At 34.6% G+C, this 20589-nt stretch overlaps 1 protein-coding gene across 1 annotated transcript; it reads left to right on the top strand.

Moving 5' to 3' along the window:
- Window positions 1-7052: 7052 nt before the first annotated feature.
- Window positions 7053-10566, top strand: LOC131635771 (cucumisin-like). Its single transcript, XM_058906412.1, has 10 exons — window positions 7053-7235; window positions 7494-7588; window positions 7732-7826; window positions 7924-8158; window positions 8253-8778; window positions 8866-8969; window positions 9061-9282; window positions 9359-9470; window positions 9568-9781; window positions 9887-10566. Exons 1-10 carry the CDS (start codon window positions 7155-7157, stop codon window positions 10405-10407), a joined length of 2205 nt encoding a protein of 734 aa, XP_058762395.1. The 5' UTR covers window positions 7053-7154; the 3' UTR covers window positions 10408-10566.
- Window positions 10567-20589: the final 10023 nt, after the last annotated feature.

Raw genomic sequence — 20589 nt, 5'->3', positions numbered from 1 at the left:
AGTTTGAATGATGTGCTTCTTTATACCTTTAATGAAAGCAAGCTTCACCCGTTCAAGAAATCCCCAAAATTCAGCTAAGAGAGGGCTGCAAATACCAATGCCCTTAGTGGAGTTAGTGATCTACTTGCCTTGATGATCGCGAATAAAAGTTTATATTTTTCTAATTGTTTTTAGGAGGCTTCCACGAAAGCTCAAAATAGACATTCTCCTTGGTCATGATGGTTTATCGTGACAAAATCATACTACGCTTATACTACTCACGTTTGTCTTTGATCACTACTAGAAAATTCGCTTTTTAGTGACTGAATTAGAGACCGAAAAAGCTTTAAAATCGGTCACTAAAACTTTTTGTGACCGATTTAGGAAAAAATAATTAAATAACCATGTTTTAAAAAAAATACAAAAAAAACCCATGTTTTCAGATTATTTACCAAAATGTCTAGGTTTGGGACACCGGAAAGGTGAATGCGCCGAATGAAATGACGCATTAGTGTTCTGCAAGCCAAACCATTTGGCGCAAACACACAAATTTTAGGGCAAAAATGTTTTAGCCATTTGATTTGGCGCATTAGGTTATTGTCCAACACATAGGCGCCATTTCATTTGGCTCTTATGTGTTGGGGTCTTTTTTTTTTAAAATAATCCCTTTTATGTATTTTCGCGCAAAGTTTTTTTTTCCGGTCTTTTAATTTCGTAAAAACGTCTGATAAATCGATTTCGTAAAATTCTTAATAACCCTAAATAATGTTTGCGTTGTCCATTTTGGTTTTTTTTAATAAAGCACACTTTATTGATGAAAGACTAAAGAAAGGTTACAAGAGGTGGTAAACAAAATTGATACATTGTCGTAAAAAAAATTACAAAGTAGATTAAACTTGCGACGAGGTCGAGCCACGACTAGGACATCTTTTTTTATTGTGCCCCACCTGACGACAAATGCTGCATTTTCTTTCCAGTTTGTCGTGGACGTTCATTTCGGTTCTAATCCGCGTACTATTGGGGCGACCCTTTTTCTTTCGCCGCATTGCGTCATTATGCCAAACTACCTCCCCATCATACTCAGGCCAGTAATCCTCCTTGGCTACAACTGGAAACGTAGCACTGTAAACTCGAAGCAATGTCTGAGCCTTGTATTATCTCTAATCTTTTCCTCTTTTATAAGTGTCTCTTTTATAAATATTTGACCGAAATAATGTATAAATCTTATGCATGCAGTTTATTTGGAAACCGTATCGGGAATGCGACCGTGAGCCACGAGGTGCAGATGCAGCTATTTGGACTGCAAAAACTTGCCTGATTAGGTACAACATCATCGAGATGCATCTTAGTGACTGGGTCAAACTCCAGTTCGGAATGCATCAAGCAGGTATACCTGATCCTCCAGATGACTTGGGAGTGTGGCACCTTAAACGAGTAAACCATTAATGGAATCATCAAAATTGGAAGGATTTCGCACCGGAATGGCGCCAGATGTGGAAAAACCATCGCCAATTTGTCCTCGACTTTCCCGTGAGTGATCGAGAGGTGAAACCGTACCGTTACCACCCCTAATTTATTTATTGCAGATCCGTTCTACTTGATAGACCCCCGTGTTCACAACTATATCCTATCTGATCCTCTAGTTGTTAATTTATGGCTGGGAGGAAGATGCTTGATGAGTTTGGTAGAGTTTGTTATCTCAACACCCTTGACGGTGTTATTAAAACCCGATGGTGGGATATGACTAATAAGTGCCAAATTTACATAAAATACGTAGACACTTGTTAACTTATTTTACATGCAATCAAAACAATAGCCCTCAATTTACTATGAAAAGTAAGAAAAACACATGTTTGGACTTTTAATGTGTATTAATCGAAAGCATGTAAAAACGACTAGAAAACAACGATTCAGCACGCAAGGAGTAAGCCATGGCAAACCCATGAAAGTCCAGACTCACTAGGCCCAACCATAGGCACACTAAGAGCAGACAGAAGGTCATATGCAAATACTTCATGGTAAGGCAAAGGTTTGCGTGCTAAGTGTAGGGGTGGTGCGCTTAGCGAGCCAAGGCGACTAGGGAACATTTCAAACAACAAGCATTACTTAAGGGGAAAGAAAGCATGCTTGCAATAGGCGCAAGGGTGATGCGCCTAGCAAGGGGTATAGAATTTTTCCTATAAATATAAGTTTTCAATTCATTGCAAAAGGAGTTTTGGTGGATTGAGGTATTACAAAATAGAAGTAAGGACTACCTTGGTCTACAACAAGATAATAAGAGAGAGAGCCTGAAGGTGGAAGTGTTGTTTAAGTGACAGAACAAATAAACTTCAAAGATTAGCTTCGCGGGATTACCAGCAGTTACATTGTATAAGCGTATCTAAAACATATTTGTTGAAGGTTAGCAGTATTAATTATATTCATGTACTAAATAGGACATGGTGTTTTGTGTAATTCTACTTATACATATATATTTATGATTCTTTAAACTTAATAGTTGTCTTTGCTTTGCTAATTAAATCCCTATTTGACAAAACTAATTAAAGTCCAACACAAGATCCAAATAATATTCCAACACAAGACCCAAATAATACTGAATGAACAATTACACTTCAACATATATATATATATATATATCTTACCAGATGTTATATAAATAGTCTTCCACATTTTACACATATATTTTACCACTTGTTACATAAATAGTCTTCCACATTTTACACGTTTTTACACAACAATTGTCACTTTAATGATTCTTCTCTTTTAATGAATAATTATATTATATATTTTGTTTGTTAATATACAAACATATATTGTCTACATGGATGAGCAACCTCAAGGACACTAACCCGGCCCCTTTACGTTCTCTTCATTCCACAATGGCTCAATGTCCTTGGCAGGTTCAAATTATATTATGTTTCTTCTTTAGCTATCAATGATTGGTTCAAGTTATACGAATTTTCTTTATCATAATGACTATGTTTGGACTAGATTCACTACTGGCAGTTCACTTTAACGAGTAGTGTAGTGTAGTGTAGGTGTATCAATATAGCCACAGAAGAGTCTTAATGGATTTGTTGTGACGTTGACAAAACATCACATGAGGCAGAAAAATTGGCTGGTACTATATTATTCTTTTTTTTCCCCCAAAAATTAGTTTTTTTTAATTGCTTAATAACCAGCATATACTCAAATAATTATAGGAGACAAAAATAAAGTGTGGATATTTACAATCGAACCAGCACACTCATATAAAATGTTTTAATCACCAAACCCAAAAAAATAAAATATAAGTATATAACAATATATAAAGACCGTTACATATAATTTTTTTAAATTTGTGTAGTCTTTTTTTTTTTAAAGGCAAGAGAATAGTAATATATTAATAAGAGGGAGAACTAAGGATTCTCCAACCTATTTACAAAAGGGCCACAAGACCAAAACCCCACAAAAAGAAAATTACAAACCAATTAAGATTATGAGAGAAATAGTATGGGATCTCTACTAAACTCATAAAAAGAATAATTGGCATGGGTAATTTTCCCACAAAAAGACCACTTCCACACTAAAGTCTTAATATTCCAAACTATATCGTTGAAATTCCATTCCTCCTCCCGAAAGCAAACACCATTCCTAACACCCCATAAAGACCAATTAGTCGCAAGCCACACAACATCTAGTTTGTTTTCCTTCACCTTATGAGATCGAAAAAAATGGTGTCAATCCATAAAGTTAGAAAGACACTCTTCTTCCTTTCCACCCACTTTACCCAACCAAAGAGCTATTTCATTCCAAATCTCTTTAACCACTTTACAACCAAAAAAGAAATGCTTTCTATTTTCAACCTCAATATCACACAAAGTACAACGAGAATTTTCAAAAGATAAAGGGATGCCTCTACGAACCAAAGACTCTTTAGTTGGAAGCCTATCAAGGAGAAGCCTCCATCCAAAGGCTTTTATATTGTAAGGGACATCCGCTTTCCACACCAAGCGAAAAGCCTCATCATGCTTGCCATAAGGACCGAAAGGTATTAAACACCTTTCATAAAAATCGTAGCAAGATGCCACCGTGAACTCCGCTTCAACATCCCGCTTCCACCACACTTCATCCGACACCAAAGAGTCCTTCGGACCTACGGAGTGCAACAAAGACTCCCGAAGTAACAAATAATTCCTCTCCAAACCCCTTTCCACCAAAAGATTTACGGGAAGACCGAGGTCACCCCACACCCATTTGCCTTCTATCCATCCTCCATCGCCCCAACCGCTACCCCTTTAAATTTGTGTAGTCTATTTTTATTTCAAATATACCTTTTTTTAGTATTTTTTTTTTAACTTTAAGTTCTTTTTCACTGACAGTTACATATCTTTTGTATTCCATTAACTCCTAACATTTTATTAAAAAATTAAATTAAAATTAAAGTTAAAAAAATACCGTTTTTTATATTCTCACTTGTGCATTTTGAAAAAGACAGACAGACAGCCGTTATATATAAAAATTAAACAATACAAGTATCATGTTGTGAGCTCTAGACATAATCTAAATATTTTTCATTAAATTTTCACAATGCTATAACAATTACAATTTTACGAATTTTAAACATAACCTAAATAAAAATAATATATGCATATAAGTATGTTCTGAATTTATAGAGCAATAATCTAAATATTATTTGTATAATATAGATTGTGAATTTAATGGTAAATTTGTAGAAAATATGAAGCGTAACATACATTGCTAGAAAAATTAGTTTTATGATAACGATTCCACCTCACATATTAAAAAACTGAAGTATAATTTATGGACGCGCAATATTTTTTTTAAAAAATATATAAAACTATATACTAAGTTAAAAAAACAACGGATAAACTAATTTAGCGTACATGCTTTGAATTCCAACAATTTTAAATTATGTTTTTATATCACTAAAAGTGGCATCTTCCTGAATATTTTATTTTTCAACCTTTCATTATAAGCGAATGTTATCCAACCGAGGTGAATACAATATAAGCCACCTTTCACTTCAATTTTGTTTTTCAACCGAGGTGAATTAATTTCTCTGATATATTTAGCTTAACTTGTAGTATTCAGTTTCACTTGTCTAACACAACACAAACAGAACTCTAACAAAGAGCCCCAAACAAGAGAACCCTAAACAACGAGAGTCATGAATACATATCATCCTCAATACGAAGATGATATATATTTAGGCACTCGTTTCTTCTTCAGAGATCCAAAATATTTTCTTACGTTTCTTCTTCAAAGATCTGGTACATCAAACATCACTAGTCATTTTTATAGGTTTATTGATGTTGTTGTAGTTTAGTGCAAGTTATTATTTTTGAGTTGTTGATGTTATTGTTGTTGTTGTTGTTGTTGTTGTTGTTGTTGTTGTTTGGCTATTCTACTACCCAAAGTTATGAAAATCTATATGTTGTCGTTTAGTTGATATTGAGATTATATTTTTTGTGATTCTTTGTGAAGCTCCCATCTTATTTCGTTGAATTGAGTTTATTATATCTAATTTCGATTGTTTGTTTTAGTAACCGTTCTTAGAACATATATAACCCATTAAATTGATTTTAGAAATAATCATATGAAATAATATGTTGTATTTGAAAAATATCTTACACAGATTATATTTTTCTAATATTTTGCAACTCATCATTTATTTCATGTTCTTTTATAGTTAAAATCTCTCTAATACTTCAAGTGTATGTTTGGAATTTATTAAATATCACGGTAGAAAATTACGGTGGGTAAAAGCTATCAATAGTAGCTTCTGAAAATCACGGTGGGAGGGCTCCAAACATGCGGTGGCGACAGTGGACCATGTTTCCAAACACACCACTAGTCTTTGTTAAATTTGTTTTTATTAGTTCATTTTTCTAAGTATAAAATTTTACGCTTTCAAGAATGAATCAGTATAAAAGGAAGTGTTTGAATAAAGAACTTGAAAAATTGAAAAGATTTTAACCATTAAATAGCGTAAGATGAATTATGAGTTGCAAAATGCTTGAAAATACTAATCAATGAAAGTTGTTCTTCAAATATAGCACAATTGTTCATATAATTATTTTCCTACCCAATTTTGAGAAGTTATATGTCCAGGTAGGGTTTAGTGAAATAAAAATCCACATTAAATTTAATAAACTCAATTGTATTTTATCTTTCGGTTAAATGTCAAAACTAAGGTGAAAAGTGTTATAACTGTAGGTTTTTTTTTAATAAGCAATTGATTGATTGATTGAAAAGCTCGCACTAGGGGTGCAACCCTTACAAAAAACAAGGCACTATGGCATACGATAATCGGATAAATTTCTTAAACAATCTCTCTGGGATCGAACTATGACAACACCCGTCGTTTATTTTAAATTGAGAGATAAAATGATACACTTTTTATGACGATCTTTGTTACCACACCTGTGAAACCGAGGTAAAACACCTTTTTCAACCGAAATAAAAGGTGTTTTTTTGGTTATAATGATATTTACCCAAGAGTTAAAAGTGGAAACAATAAAAACCTATAAAAGATGAAAATTGAGAAATGAAGCAAAACATATTTAAAAAAATAAAGAAATGGGATTAAAATTGTGACAACTAACCATCGTTTGTCCTTTTTATGGCATTTGTTTGGTATGTTCTTAACTTTTTGAATGTATGATACAAATAGGTTGAGAAGGAAATATTGAAAGAAAAAAAAGGAAAGAACTCTCTTTTAAAAAACACTTTTGATATCTTTTTGTCATTTTTAAAATCAGGTTTACACTGTTTTTTTATTTCAGCATTAGTGCTAGGGTCTAATATAGTGTGCTTTGGTTTCGTTTTACTACAATATTCTCACCACACCATGTGCACATCTTCTCATTGGCTATATTCTTGTTAATAATAGTCCCAGCACACCTTGTGCTTTACTATACTTACAAAAATAATGTTTGCTCCTTAAAAGCTAAACTTTTTAAAGCTTGTCATTATACTAAAATCTGTTTTTTCTCTTCTTTTTCATTTTCAAACGTTTTCTTGAAAAAGTTAAATAAAATTTCATTCTTTTGTAACCCATGGGTCCCTTGGCCGGCGGGGTTCACATTCTTCTACCATTATATACTCATTGGAATGGAAATGGTTTAGTACTGTAAACCTTCTTTGCTTCTCATTTCTATTCAGTTGCAAATATGAACTCTTTATGGCCATTCCTTCTTTTCCTTCTCACCTGCATTCTCATTCAACAAGCATGTTCAGATAAAGATCGCAAGGTAAATGTGTATACAAGTATTTATTTATTTTTTTGGTCGGAGTATAGTGACTGGAATTTCACACTTTAAAAGGTGAATAAATGGGATGACGCGGGTTTAATCCGCGCCCCTGTATCTAATACTCATACACATCTATCAACTGAGCTGGTTTAACTTTACTATATACACACGCATATATTCTCGACTTTTAAGTGATTTGAACTATTCCACATCCATCTAATTCGACATTTCATATTGAATTACATTTTCTGAATACAGACTTATATTGTCTACATGGGTGCTCATCCTAAGGGCATGGATCCCACCACCTTACCTTCTCTTCACTCCAAAATAGCTCAAAATATCCTTGGCAGGTTCAAATTTTTATCTCTTATATAACTATTTATGTTTGATTAAAAGACTAATTTACTCATGTTTGAACAAGTAGATTTATTATGCTCTTTTACTTACCCAATCATATTGCTAAGATTAACAATTCGAATGTGCATCTATCCAGTGATTTTGAACCAGGAGCTGTACTTCACAGCTACAAAAAGAGCTTTAATGGATTCGTTATGAAGTTGACCGAAGACGAGGCAGAAACATTGGCAGGTAGTTTTTCTTTTATGATCTTATGTTCAATAAAAAATAGTGTATTTTTTATATTTGATTAGTCCCTTACATATTTATTTCATTTTTATTGCAATAGAAATGGAAGATGTAGTATCTGTTTTTCCAAACAAAAAGAATCGTCTTCACACGACAAAATCGTGGGACTTCATTGGCCTCCCACAAAATATCAAAAGGCCGAGTTTAGAGAGTGACATAATTGTTGGAGTATTGGACACAGGAATTTGGCCAGAGTCAAAGAGCTTCAGTGACGAAGGATTTGGTCCACCCCCGAAAAAATGGAAGGGAACGTGTCACAACTTCACTTGCAACAAGTAATCAATCACTTAAATCCATTGCTTTTTGTTTACTTTTAAAAAATAATCAAGAAATGGAAAAAAAATGATCTTTTTTATTTTATATGTGCAGTAAAATAATTGGTGCAAAATACTTCAATATTGAAGGAAAATATGGTAAAAAGGATATAAAATCTCCAAGAGATGTAAACGGGCACGGATCACATTGCGCATCCACGGTTGCTGGAAACATGGTTAGTTCGGTAAGCCTAGATGGGTATGCCGCAGGGACAGCACGTGGAGGAGTTCCTTCCGCTCGCATTGCTGTCTACAAAGTGTGTTGGGAAGAAGCTGGTTGCGAGGAGGCTGATATCCTTGCAGCTTTTGATTCAGCAATTGCTGACGGAGTTGATGTTCTTTCCGTTTCTCTTGGATCAGGTCAAGTAACACCAATATCTCAATATTTTCATGACTCAATCAACATTGGAAGTTTCCATGCAATGCAAAGAGGTGTACTTACTTCGAATTCGGCTAATAATTTGGGCCCTGAACTTTTCACAATGACAAATTTTCCACCATGGTTACTTTCCGTTGCTGCGAGCACTTTTGGCAGAAAATTCGTTACAAAGGTGAAGTTGGGAAATGGTAAAGTGTATGAGGTATGTTAAATAATCTTCATATCTTGGTTACATTATATTTCATTCAAAATTTACAATCTTTTTTATTTTACTCTAATAAAATTTCAGGGGTCAACAATTAACACATTAGATCTCAAAAACAAAATGTTTCCAATAATTTTTGCAAGAGATATACCAAACACTGCTGGTGGATTTGACAGTTCGGTATCCAGGTACCAATAATACATATAGTTCTGTATCCAGATATATTTTGTTTATTATATATTTTATAAGAATTTTAATTTTATAAATTTTATTGTTCAGATTCTGCTTCAACGACTCGGTCGATAAACATGCAGTAAAGGGAAAGATAGTTTTATGCGAAGGCATTCAGATTCCTACGGATATCGGGTTTTTCTCTGGGGCTGCTGGTGTGATATTTGGATATGTTTCTGCTAAAGATTTGCCAAATACATATGCTTTACCAGCCACATTCCTTAGTCTATGGAACCTAAGAGAAATACAATATTACATGAAATCAACAAGGTATAGATTAATATCATATTATTAATTTATCTATGGAACCTTTTTTCATTAAATTTATCTTTCTATCAATTACCAGAACTCCAACTGCCACAATATTTAAGAGTGAAGAAGTCGAAGATTCGTTGTCCCCTTATGTAGCTTCATTTTCGTCAAGAGGTCCGAACCCAATTACACCGAATATTCTTAAGGTAACATAAAAAAGATATATAGTATGGAAATCATGTCAATCTTTTTTTTTTTCGACATGTAATGCTAACTAGCTTCTATTATTTCTTGATGTTGCAGCCGGATATTGCTGCCCCGGGAGTTAACGTTATAGCCGCATGGACTCCACTCGACCCGATTTCTGAATTTGAAGATGACAAAAGAAAATTACCATATAATGTTATCTCTGGAACGTCAATGGCCTGCCCTCATGCAGCTGCAGTGGCTGCCTATGTTAAATCATTTCATCCCAATTGGTCTCCTGCTATGATCAAGTCTGCACTTATGACCACTGGTAGTTTACCTAATAAAATTAATTTTTATATATAGTCAAATCATATCAAACTAATCAACACAATATCACTAAGACCATCCTTTTGTTTTGTATACTAATTAACAGTTACACCAATGAGCTCTTCTATAAATCCTGAGGCTGAATTCGCATATGGTGCGGGGCTAATTAGTCCTGTTAAGGCAACAAATCCAGGTTTAGTATATGATATCAGTGAAGCAGATTATGTCGAGTTCTTGTGCGGAGAAGGATACACAGATAAACAACTACGAAACCTTACTCGTTATAAGAGTGATTGCAAGGGAAAAGCTAATGACAAAGCTGTATACAAGTTGAACCTCCCATCATTCGCACTTAGTGTAAACGACACATTTTTCGGTCATGTTTACCATAGAACAGTTACAAATGTGGGATCAGCAAAGTCTACTTATAAAGCAAGAGTAATATCTTCTCCTTTGTTGGAAATTCAAGTGAAACCTGATGTTCTGTCTTTTACATCAATAGGACAGAAAAAATCATTCTCGCTCACAATAGAAGGAGATGTTAATGTGGGAATAATGTCTTCTTCTTTGATATGGGATGATGGCGATCATCAAGTTAGAAGCCCAATTGTAGTTTATGGGAGCTAAGCATGTGTTATTAAGCCAAATAAGGCATGCCTGTGTGTGTGGCACAAGAAAATGTCCCTAATAAGATGTTATTTTGTAACCTTGTGGGAGGGAGTTCAAATAAACAGTTGTAAAATGGAAACTTGTGCTATCATAAAAAATAATAATTTATTCTTCTTCCATGTTTTTGCAAAGATACCAGGAAATAATAATTGCTAGCAAGTAAATTAAGTTATATTTAGTAATAGGACTCCTATGTTATGACTTTAAGCTTATATAAGGTCCCCCTTAATGAGATTGAGACTGTCTCTTTTACTCCAACATTTGGCATCTGGCCCTAACCGGGGTATTATAGTGTGTTAAGAATATTTGTATATAAAATAGTTCCATATCGACCATAGTATGTAATTAGTTGTAATCTCTATATATAATACAGTATCTATAGTGTTTTTTAAACACACGGTTTATTCAAACGCTTCTCACTCTCTTATACTTCAGTATGGTATTAGAGCTTTTTAAAATGGTATGCTTGATTGTTGTCTTGTTGATATTTCTATGGATCCCAACGTCAAACTTCTTTCGGGTCAGGGGAAATCATTGAACGACCCGGGAAGATATCGACGACTTATGGGAAGACTCAACTATGTTAAAATCACCAGACCGGATATTACATTTGTGGTGAGCATTGTGAACAAGTTTCCAGCGCTCCTTATGATAGCCATTGGGATGCACTTATTCGAATTCTTTGATATATAAAGCATGCACCATGAAGAAGACTATTATATGAAGATAAGGGCGATGTTAAAATGATTTATTATATAGATGCAGACTGAGTCGGATCACCGTCGGATACGAGATTCACATATGATTATTGTGTTATGATTGGAGGTAATATGATCTCATGGAGAAGCAAAAAATAAAATATAGTTGCACTATTTAGTGTTGAAGCTGAATATCGTGCTATGGCAGCAGCCTGAAAGGAGCTTGAATGACTGAAAAATTTACTTTCAGAACTTAGGATAGGAGTTCTACATAGCACAAAACTTATGCAAAAATCTAGCAGCACTCCACATTTCATCTAATCACTACTACAAAAGCGCTTCTAACGTCGGACACGAAAGACATTTTACCTAGACAAAAGAAACGAGGTAACAAAGGGAGTCATGAAAATAATGACTTAACACCTCGATTTTTAAAACACCGAGGTAAATGTTTATTATAGCATGGGTTCGAATATCAGTTTCTATACTTTTATTATTTACAAAAACGGGCGCCTTTTTTATCTCGTTTATAATTAAAACCGAGGGGTCATTATATTTTTTTAATAAAACTCGTTACATTGTTTACAAAGAATATTACAATATTAATTGTCCATGAAGATCATCTCTTGGATCTTCAATTCCTTGATATTCTTGGCACGATCAAATATTGGGAACGTCTTTTCTCAAAACAAAACAAAAGGGTTCGCTAAAGGATATTCTCTACAGATCTTGCATGAATTTTTTTCTGGTGAAAAAATGGGTAAGATAATTAATATCAATAATAAAAAAATTCCTTATAATTAAAAATTTAATAGAACAAACCTTGAATCCGGTTGATTTTCTGCTCTTGCAATCAATCGAAGAGAACTTTTTCAAGTTTCCTTATGTTTCAAGCGCTTCATATGTTTCATTTAGATTTCCAATATCTCGTAAGAGAACTAATATAATTGATGTCTCTTAGGTTTCACGCGGATCACTAATGGTGGATTCTTGAGTGTTGATAACCTTTATATGGATGACAAAGATTTGTTTAAGGTCGTTTAATAAAAATAGTGAAAGAAACAATTAACTATCATCTCAGTTTTCAATAAAATCCCATGAGTAACAATTAACTAATATAATTTATGTTTTCTTTAAATCTTGAAATAATTATAATCCTCTTTGGACAATCATATACAAATATATTAAATTGTAAAAGATTTTTTTCATAAAGTTATTATACATCAAATTAACAGTCAATTAAATGAAAATCTTATGAGATATATAGATAAATATTGTATTACATAAAAAATAATTATGTGAAATAAAATGAAAGATAAATGGTAAGATTAAAATGATGATTATGTCAAAGACTATTATAACATTCTATTATATTATAATTTTTTAGAATAATAGATATTAAAAAAGTTTTTATTGTTTTTATATTTAAATTTATTTGTGAATAATATTATAAATTATTTATATAAAATATATAATTCAATTATTCTATGTAATGTTTTTTTTTTATGATATTATAGTATTTTCTTCTATTTATATTTTTTCCTCCTAACCACCAAACCACTTATAAATCCATGAATACAGTCCCGCATCGCACGGGTCACAATCTATTTTAACACCAAATTTAGAGATAGACTTAGGCTTAACATTCATAGATATATATTGTCAATATGTAATATGATTCCATTTGTTACTTAGCTAAGAGATTGTCAATTAAGTAATATGATCGATATCGCAAAATTATTTAGACATGAATAACATTCGTATAGTGGCGGGTGATAAGATGAAATGTTTTTTAAAATATGTATAACAAATCATTAGAATACATTAGAAAAAAGGTACTCCAGTCAAAATTCCAACGTCTTTTGTCGGTATTTTTTTAATAGGCACCAAAATTCAATAAACGAGTATTAGAACTACTAGAACCCAAATACAAAGGGACGCGCCCTAAATACAATCAAGAGGAGAACTATTCTAGAAAAGTACGGTTATTTTTGTCATTACATAAGGTTAACCACCTCCAAGACCAAAAATTGATATAGTTAAGACAATATTCAAAGCTAAACACCCTAACTTTAAACAAAACTTCGTTTTGGAAAAGCAATAAATTCTAAGAAGTGGCTAGCCAAATCAAACCAACCACGTTGCGCAAGGAAGCCTTCTTCACAATGCGAAAATGCAGAAGAAAGTTAGAGAGAAGATTTAAATGCAAAGGAACCTTATCGCCAATCTAGTTCGCAACAGCTTTCCAAATGCAGGAAGAAATGAAACAGGAATTAAATAAATGGGATACCGATTCGTCTTGAGTGAAACAAAAAACGCATCACTTATCTGAGTTCAAATGAATAACGCCTCTCTTTGATAGTTGATCCCGCATGGGCAGTCTGTTAATGATCAGACGCCAACCAAAAATGAGGATTCTTGAAGGTTCCTTGAGGTCACATAAGAAAGCAAGCGTCATTCTGGTTATGGTGGTCCAGAAGAAGAGAGAGTCGGCCTTAGAAATAAGGTCGTATCAGGACTTCACGAAGAAATTACCGTCGGCGATTAAAGCCCAAGAAAACTCATCAGGACCACCCTGTAGAGAAAAACCAGAGATAACCAGATCAAAAAATTCATTTGTGATAAACTGTGTCTCGACATCCAAAAGCGCCCCAGCTTTAAAAACATTCCTTCTCTAATTTGTTCCTGTCTGCTCTGTGATGTTTGTCACAATTCCAAGAGGTTGTCTAGCAAGATGGAAGATTTTTGGAAAAGCGTCCCTCAAAGTTCGAGATCCCAACCAGCGGCTGTACCAGAAGGAAGTGTTCCTTCCATTGAGTATCCTGCATAAAATATTAGTGGAAAAAGAGTTACAATTGTTATCGAACGGGATGTCCACCAACAAGAGGTCTCTCCACCAAATGGAGTCTTTATTGTTGATCGCGTCCTTAGAGCAAGTGAACATTTTCACTTATAGGTTGTCGTACCGATTTCGAAGTAAACCAATTCAAACAACCTCGTTATCCTTTAAAATCCCCCACTTCCATTTCATTAGAAAATATTTTTGATACCTAGACCACCACTGTTTACAAGACTACAAATGGTATCCCAGTTGACCCAATGAATCGTTCGCTTGTTGGCGGTAACCCTCAAAAGAAAGTTGCTTTGGATTCTTCTTATCTCTTAAAATATATGAACAAGAGCTTTGAATAAAGACAGCGAATAAACCGACAGAGAGATCAGCACCACGTTAATCATCACGACACAGCCACCTATAGAGAGTTGTTTACTTTTTTACGTCGACAATTTGTTATGCATATTTTTTACCAAATCTTTCCACATTAAGGCTTTCCTTGGGCTATCACCAATCATAATGCCAAGGAATTTGCAGGGGAATTGGTTGATACTGCAGGACAAAAAAGATGATGCGTAAGACATACTCCAATCGCTCAAATTCACCCTGCAAATGTTGCTCTTGTGGAAGTTAACACGCAGCCCCGACATTAACTCGAAGCGCCTAAAGATTGCTTTCAAACTCCATAGATTATTGTTATCACCATTCCCAAGAATGATTGTGTCATCGATGAACTGAAGGATATCAACTTTTACTTCATCGTTGACAAAGAACCCCGAATAATCTCTGGTTTCAATTGCTCTTTTCACCATTCTAGTTAATCCCTCTGTAGCCAGAACGAAAAGAAAGGGAGATGAGGGGTCTCATGTCTAAGCCCCTTTTCCACAAAGAAATCCTTCATAACGTCACCATTTACCATAACTGACATAAAGCTGGTGAAAACAAAAGCCTCCATCCACTTGACTCATTTGTCACTGAGTCCCATTTGTCACTTGAGACATTAAGACTTTCGGGATAAGTGAGAGAAAAGAAGCGATGCAACCTTTAATAAGCTTGGCCATAGCATGGAAATTGTTAACGAAAGTCACCACATTTCCTTTAATGAATTCCCAATAGTTCTTCACGAACTCAAAATAAAATTCGTCCGGACTTGCGTTCTTTCCTCCAACACAACTCCATACCGCATCCTTGATTTCACTATCACAAAAAGAATTCTCCAACAGAGCCCTGTCCTGATCGTTGAGGCAACTGGAGGGACGAAATTATGGAACCGGACTCGAGAGGTTTGTTTATGTGAAGAAATTCTCAAAGTGGTTCTTGACAGTCATTTAAACACCTTCAATGTCTTCCACAATGCCATGAGGAGTATAAATAGAGTTAGTGAAATTTGCCCTGTGTCGAGCTTTCATAACATGGTGAAAGAAGCTGGAATTGCGATCACCCTCCTTTAGCCACGATTGTCTTTACTTCTGCCTCAAGAAGCTCTTCTAGAAGTCTAAATTCATCCACATATCTTTGATAGCCTTTTCTCTATTTGAAGATAGCACGCAAATATTACCGCCACGATTGTCTACCAACAGCTTGTCAAGATTGTTAAAATCTGAGATGCAGTCCTTCACTTTCAGATCAACCCATCCGAAGACTTCTCTATTCCAATTCCTAAGAATGTGTTTGGATGAGGTAATTGGAAATTTTAAAGGAATTTAAAATTCAAAGCAATTCAAATGATTCAATTGAAATTCAATCATTTTTAAATTATTTGTTTGGATGGAGTATTAAGATAATTCATTGTAAAAATTTTGAGGTCATTTTTTATAAAATTTAAATTTTTTGGACCAAATTAAAAAATTGAAAAGTAGGGACCAATTTGCAATTTTTAAAAATTTGAAGGACCAAATTGTAAATTTTAAAAATTATTAAGGAACAATTTGCAATTTTTTTAAAATTTTTGGGGTCAATTTTGTAATTTTGAAAAATATTATGACCAATTTGCAAAATTTAAAGAAATAATAGTAACAAACACATTCTATGGAGTATGAAAGGAATTTCAAATTCTTTGGTTTTTGGTGTCATTTCAAAATGATTAAAATTTAACTTATATAAAATACTCCATTAATTTCCATCATTTTAACAATTCTTCATTTTTGTATCCAAACAAGAAATTGTGTGCAAATCATTTTAAATTTCCTGAAAACATTACATTACCTCATTAAAATGCTTCATCCAAACATACTCTAAGGCATAATTTGAGATATTTTAGCTTTTCGCTCAGGATGTAGTCCCCTCTCTCGGAAACCTCATAATTTTGCCAAACCACCTTCGTAAATGAGAAGAAAACAATATGTTTTAACCAGCAATTGTTGAATTTGAAGGGTTTAGGGCCCAAATCGAGGATGATTCACTTTAGCCAAATTGGGCAGTGATCAGAGATATCACTCTTCCTAATCCATTGACCAGAGATGTTCCAATTCCTCACCATATTAACTGAAAGCAAGAATCTATCAAGCTGACACATAGTAGTGTCGCCACTGTTAAACTAGGTAAAACGCGACCCAACAATAGGCATATCAATAAGCTCCATATTATTGATGAAGCATTTGAAGGCTTTAATTCTGTTGGTTCTACCAGCCGAATCCAAACCTAGTCTATCATCCTTATGACAAACGATATTGAAATCTCCTCCGAGACACCAATCTTCATCAGCACCTGACCTTCTTTTAAGAATCAAATCCTTCCATATATTCCTCCTTTTTGCACAAGAGCAAGCATGATATATATTCACGAAGTTATAGCAAGCACCCTTACAAAAAGCGTTCAAACCCACAAAACCTTCACTAGTGAAATTGTGATTCAGAGCTAAAAGATCCTTTCTCCAAAGGATAACCATTCCTCCAGAAGCGCCTACATCCCCCTGAACGTCTTTTGTCGGTGTTAATTCATTACCATTTATTGTTTTTATTAACTCAATAGTTTATGAAAAATTAACCTGAAAAATTTTCAATAAAAGTCATTATAATCTGTTTGACTACACATTCTTCAATAAATTAACCTAAATATAATCAACCTTTCATAACAGAAGAATACAATACATTCGATAAGTAGCAATAAGTTAATTCAATAAGTTGACCTAACTTTTTATAATGTGAGAAAGTGGGTGAATAATTCCCTTTATTTTAACACCTTTACATTTATCTTTGTTGGTTTATGTCATACTGGACGTAATGTGAGGAAACATTGTAAAGAAATATCACTATTATAAAGTGAACCATCATTGAAAAATAAAACACGACAACAGCAAAAAATTTCGTAAATTCTAATTCGACCCATGCCCAAAAGAATAATCTTATGCAATTCCTAAAATTCCCCTTTAAAACCGGAAATATACTTCTGGTGCACACCATTTCTTGTTAAAATTGATGGAAAATCGTATGTATATTTGCGGTTTCAAATCGATAATATAATTCCGGTTTCTTCTTTTACCTAAACCAAAACATAACCATTTTATCATTTTTATATATTTACGGTTCATTCGCACATAATACGAATACCTGTACAATTGAAAAAAAAACCATAAATTATCGAATGACAAAACGCTAATGAACCAGAAATAATATATATATATATATATATATATATATATATATATATATATATATATATATATATATATATATATATATATATATATATATATATATATATATATTGTTGTGAAAAACGAAACCAATAACAAAATATAATAGGGAATTAGAGAGGAGAAAAAGAACACAAGAATTGGTTATAACTGCTATTCTTTCACTTTCTCTTAAAATAAGATTACAAGTTTACAAGAATAACAAATAACCTCTCTCACCCTAAATTAGGATTTGCAGCTTAGCAATGATGAGAGACTAGTATGCTATTTATAATAAAACCTAACATACTAACTAATGGGCTTTTTCAGCAAGACCCATTACACAAGCCAACTTAATAAACAAGCTAACTTAACAAATTAGGGTTTAAACACTAAAACCTAATTTAACATGCTAACAACCCTAGCATCTTCGACATCTGCATGCTAGACCCATCTTCGACTACAGCATGCACACTTCGACACCAACATGTGAACAATCCTTCGACTTCATGCTTAACTCTGTCGAACTGTCGAACCAAGAAGCTACCATTTGACAATACTAGAGTTCGATCCAATATCTCACAAATCTCCACCTTGGACCTAACTCTACAACGTCAAGGAACAGACTAGCTTTCTTCATGCAGCTTTATCAACTGCATACAGTGGAAAAACTTGCAACTCGGCAATGTCTTGGTGATCCTATCAGCAGCATTGTCTTCAGTCGAAAACTTCAGCACTTGGACTTCTCCACGCTCGATTACTCCTCTGACGAAATGCAGCCTCACATCAATGTGCTTAGTTCGCTCATGATAGGCTGAATTTTTCGACAGGTGTATTGCACTTTGACTATCACATTTAATAGTGATACCTCGACCTTGAAGTTTCAGCTCCTTCGCAAAACCTTCAAGCCACAATGCTTCTTTCACAGCTTCAGTTAGGGCAATATACTCCGCTTCAGTGGTTGATAGAGCAACAACCTTCTGAAGTGTTGTTTTCCAACTAATTGCAGTGCCAAACATAGTGAAAACATATCCAGAAATAGATTTTATGGAATCCATACAACCTGCATAATCAGAGTCGACATATCCTTCTATTACTGCTTTACTATCTTCACCCAAGGCTCCACCATAAATTAAGACTCTGTTTAGAGATCCATTTATGTACCTTAAAATCCACTTCAATGCTTGCCAGTGAGCCTTTCCAGGATTCGCCATGTACCTGCTTACAAGACTTACTGCGTATGCTATGTCGGGTCTAGTACAGACCATAGCATACATCAAAGAACCAACTATATTAGCATATGGGATGCTATTCATATAGGCTCTTTCGACATCAGTACTGGGACACTGATCAATACTCAGCTTGAATTGAGGGTTTCTTGGAGTCACAACTGGCTTCAAATTCGACATACCAAACTTTTCAAGAATCTTCCGTAGATATGCCTCTTGAGATAGGCATAACTTCGACTTCTTTCTATCTCTTCGAATGTCAATTCCAAGAATCCTGGAAGCAGCTCCCAGATCCTTCATATCGAACTCCTTATTGAGTTCAGCCTTCACCCTCATCACATCTTCGACACTGTTGCTTGCTATGAGAATATCATCCACATAAAGCAACAAAATAACAAATGAATTACCAGGTCGAAATCTGAAGTAAACGCAGTGGTCGAACTGACTTCTAATGAAACTTATGCGTGCCATGAACTTGTCGAATCTCCTATTCCCCTGTCGAGGAGATTGTTTCAGCCCATACAAAGATCTCTTTAACTTGCACACATAATCTTCCTTCCCCTTTTCGACATACCCTTCAGGTTGCCTCATCAGGATCGTTTCATCTAGATCACCGTACAAGAACGCAGTCTTCACATCCATCTGTTCCAGTTCAAGATCGAACTGTGCCACCATGGCAAGCAACATTCGAATGGACCTATGCTTCACAACAGGAGAAAACACATCATTGAAGTCGACACCTTCTTTCTGAGTGAAACCCCTTGCAACTAACCTTGTCTTGTATCTTTTCGACGTCACTCCTTCAATTCCTTCCTTAAATTTGAAAATCCATTTACAGATGACTAACCTTGCCCCAACAGGTTTCTTGATCAGTTCCCAAGTATGATTATCATGAAGAGATTTCATCTCATCATCCATGGCCTTCAGCCATTCAGTCTTATTTCGACTCCTCATAACTTCCTTATAGTCTCTAGGTTCTTCGTCTAGAACCTCACTTGCAGAGATTAAGGCATAAGCTATAAGATCTGCATATCCAAGTCTCTGAGGTGGCTTGATGACTCTTCTCGACCTATCTCTCGACAATAGGTAGTCATCGTCAGTTTCCTCAACTTCAGCATCTTCTGCTTCTTTTTCGACTTCATCTGGGATATGCAATTCAGCATCAACATGCTCCACCTCAACAGGAATCTCTACCTGTTCCAGCTCTTCGTCAGATGTTTCTGTACTTCGACCAACATCATCAGTTTTCTTAAAAGCCATTTCAGCTTCATTGAAAACTACATCTCGACTGGTGATACACCTCCTGTGACCTGGCTCTAGGCACCATAGCCTATAAGCTTTGACTCCTTCAGGGTATCCCATGAACATGCATTTCAGAGCTCTAGGTTCGACCTTGTCTTGCCTAATGTGAGCATAGGCTACGCAGCCAAATACTCTCAGTTTGTCGAGATCTGGTGGATGTCCCGACCAAACTTCTTCAGGTGTCTTCACATCTAACTCTGTCGAAGGACATCTGTTTATCAGATATGTTGCTGTCGAAACAGCCTCAGCCCAGAACACCTTCTTTAACCCTGCACTAGTCAACATGCATCTGACTCTCTCCAAAATAGTTCGATTAAATCTTTCAGCCAAACCATTTTGCTGTGGAGTACCTGCAGTAGTTATGTGCCTTGCAATACCAAAGACAGCACAAAAACTGTCAAATGCCTCATTGCAAAATTCAAGGCCATTGTCGGTTCTCAACCTCTTGACCTTCCTGCCAGTCTG

This window comes from Vicia villosa, unplaced genomic scaffold, assembly GCF_029867415.1.
Source record: "Vicia villosa cultivar HV-30 ecotype Madison, WI unplaced genomic scaffold, Vvil1.0 ctg.001542F_1_1, whole genome shotgun sequence".
Lineage (NCBI taxonomy): Eukaryota > Viridiplantae > Streptophyta > Magnoliopsida > Fabales > Fabaceae > Vicia > Vicia villosa.
This window is presented reverse-complemented; position numbering and strand designations above follow the sequence as displayed.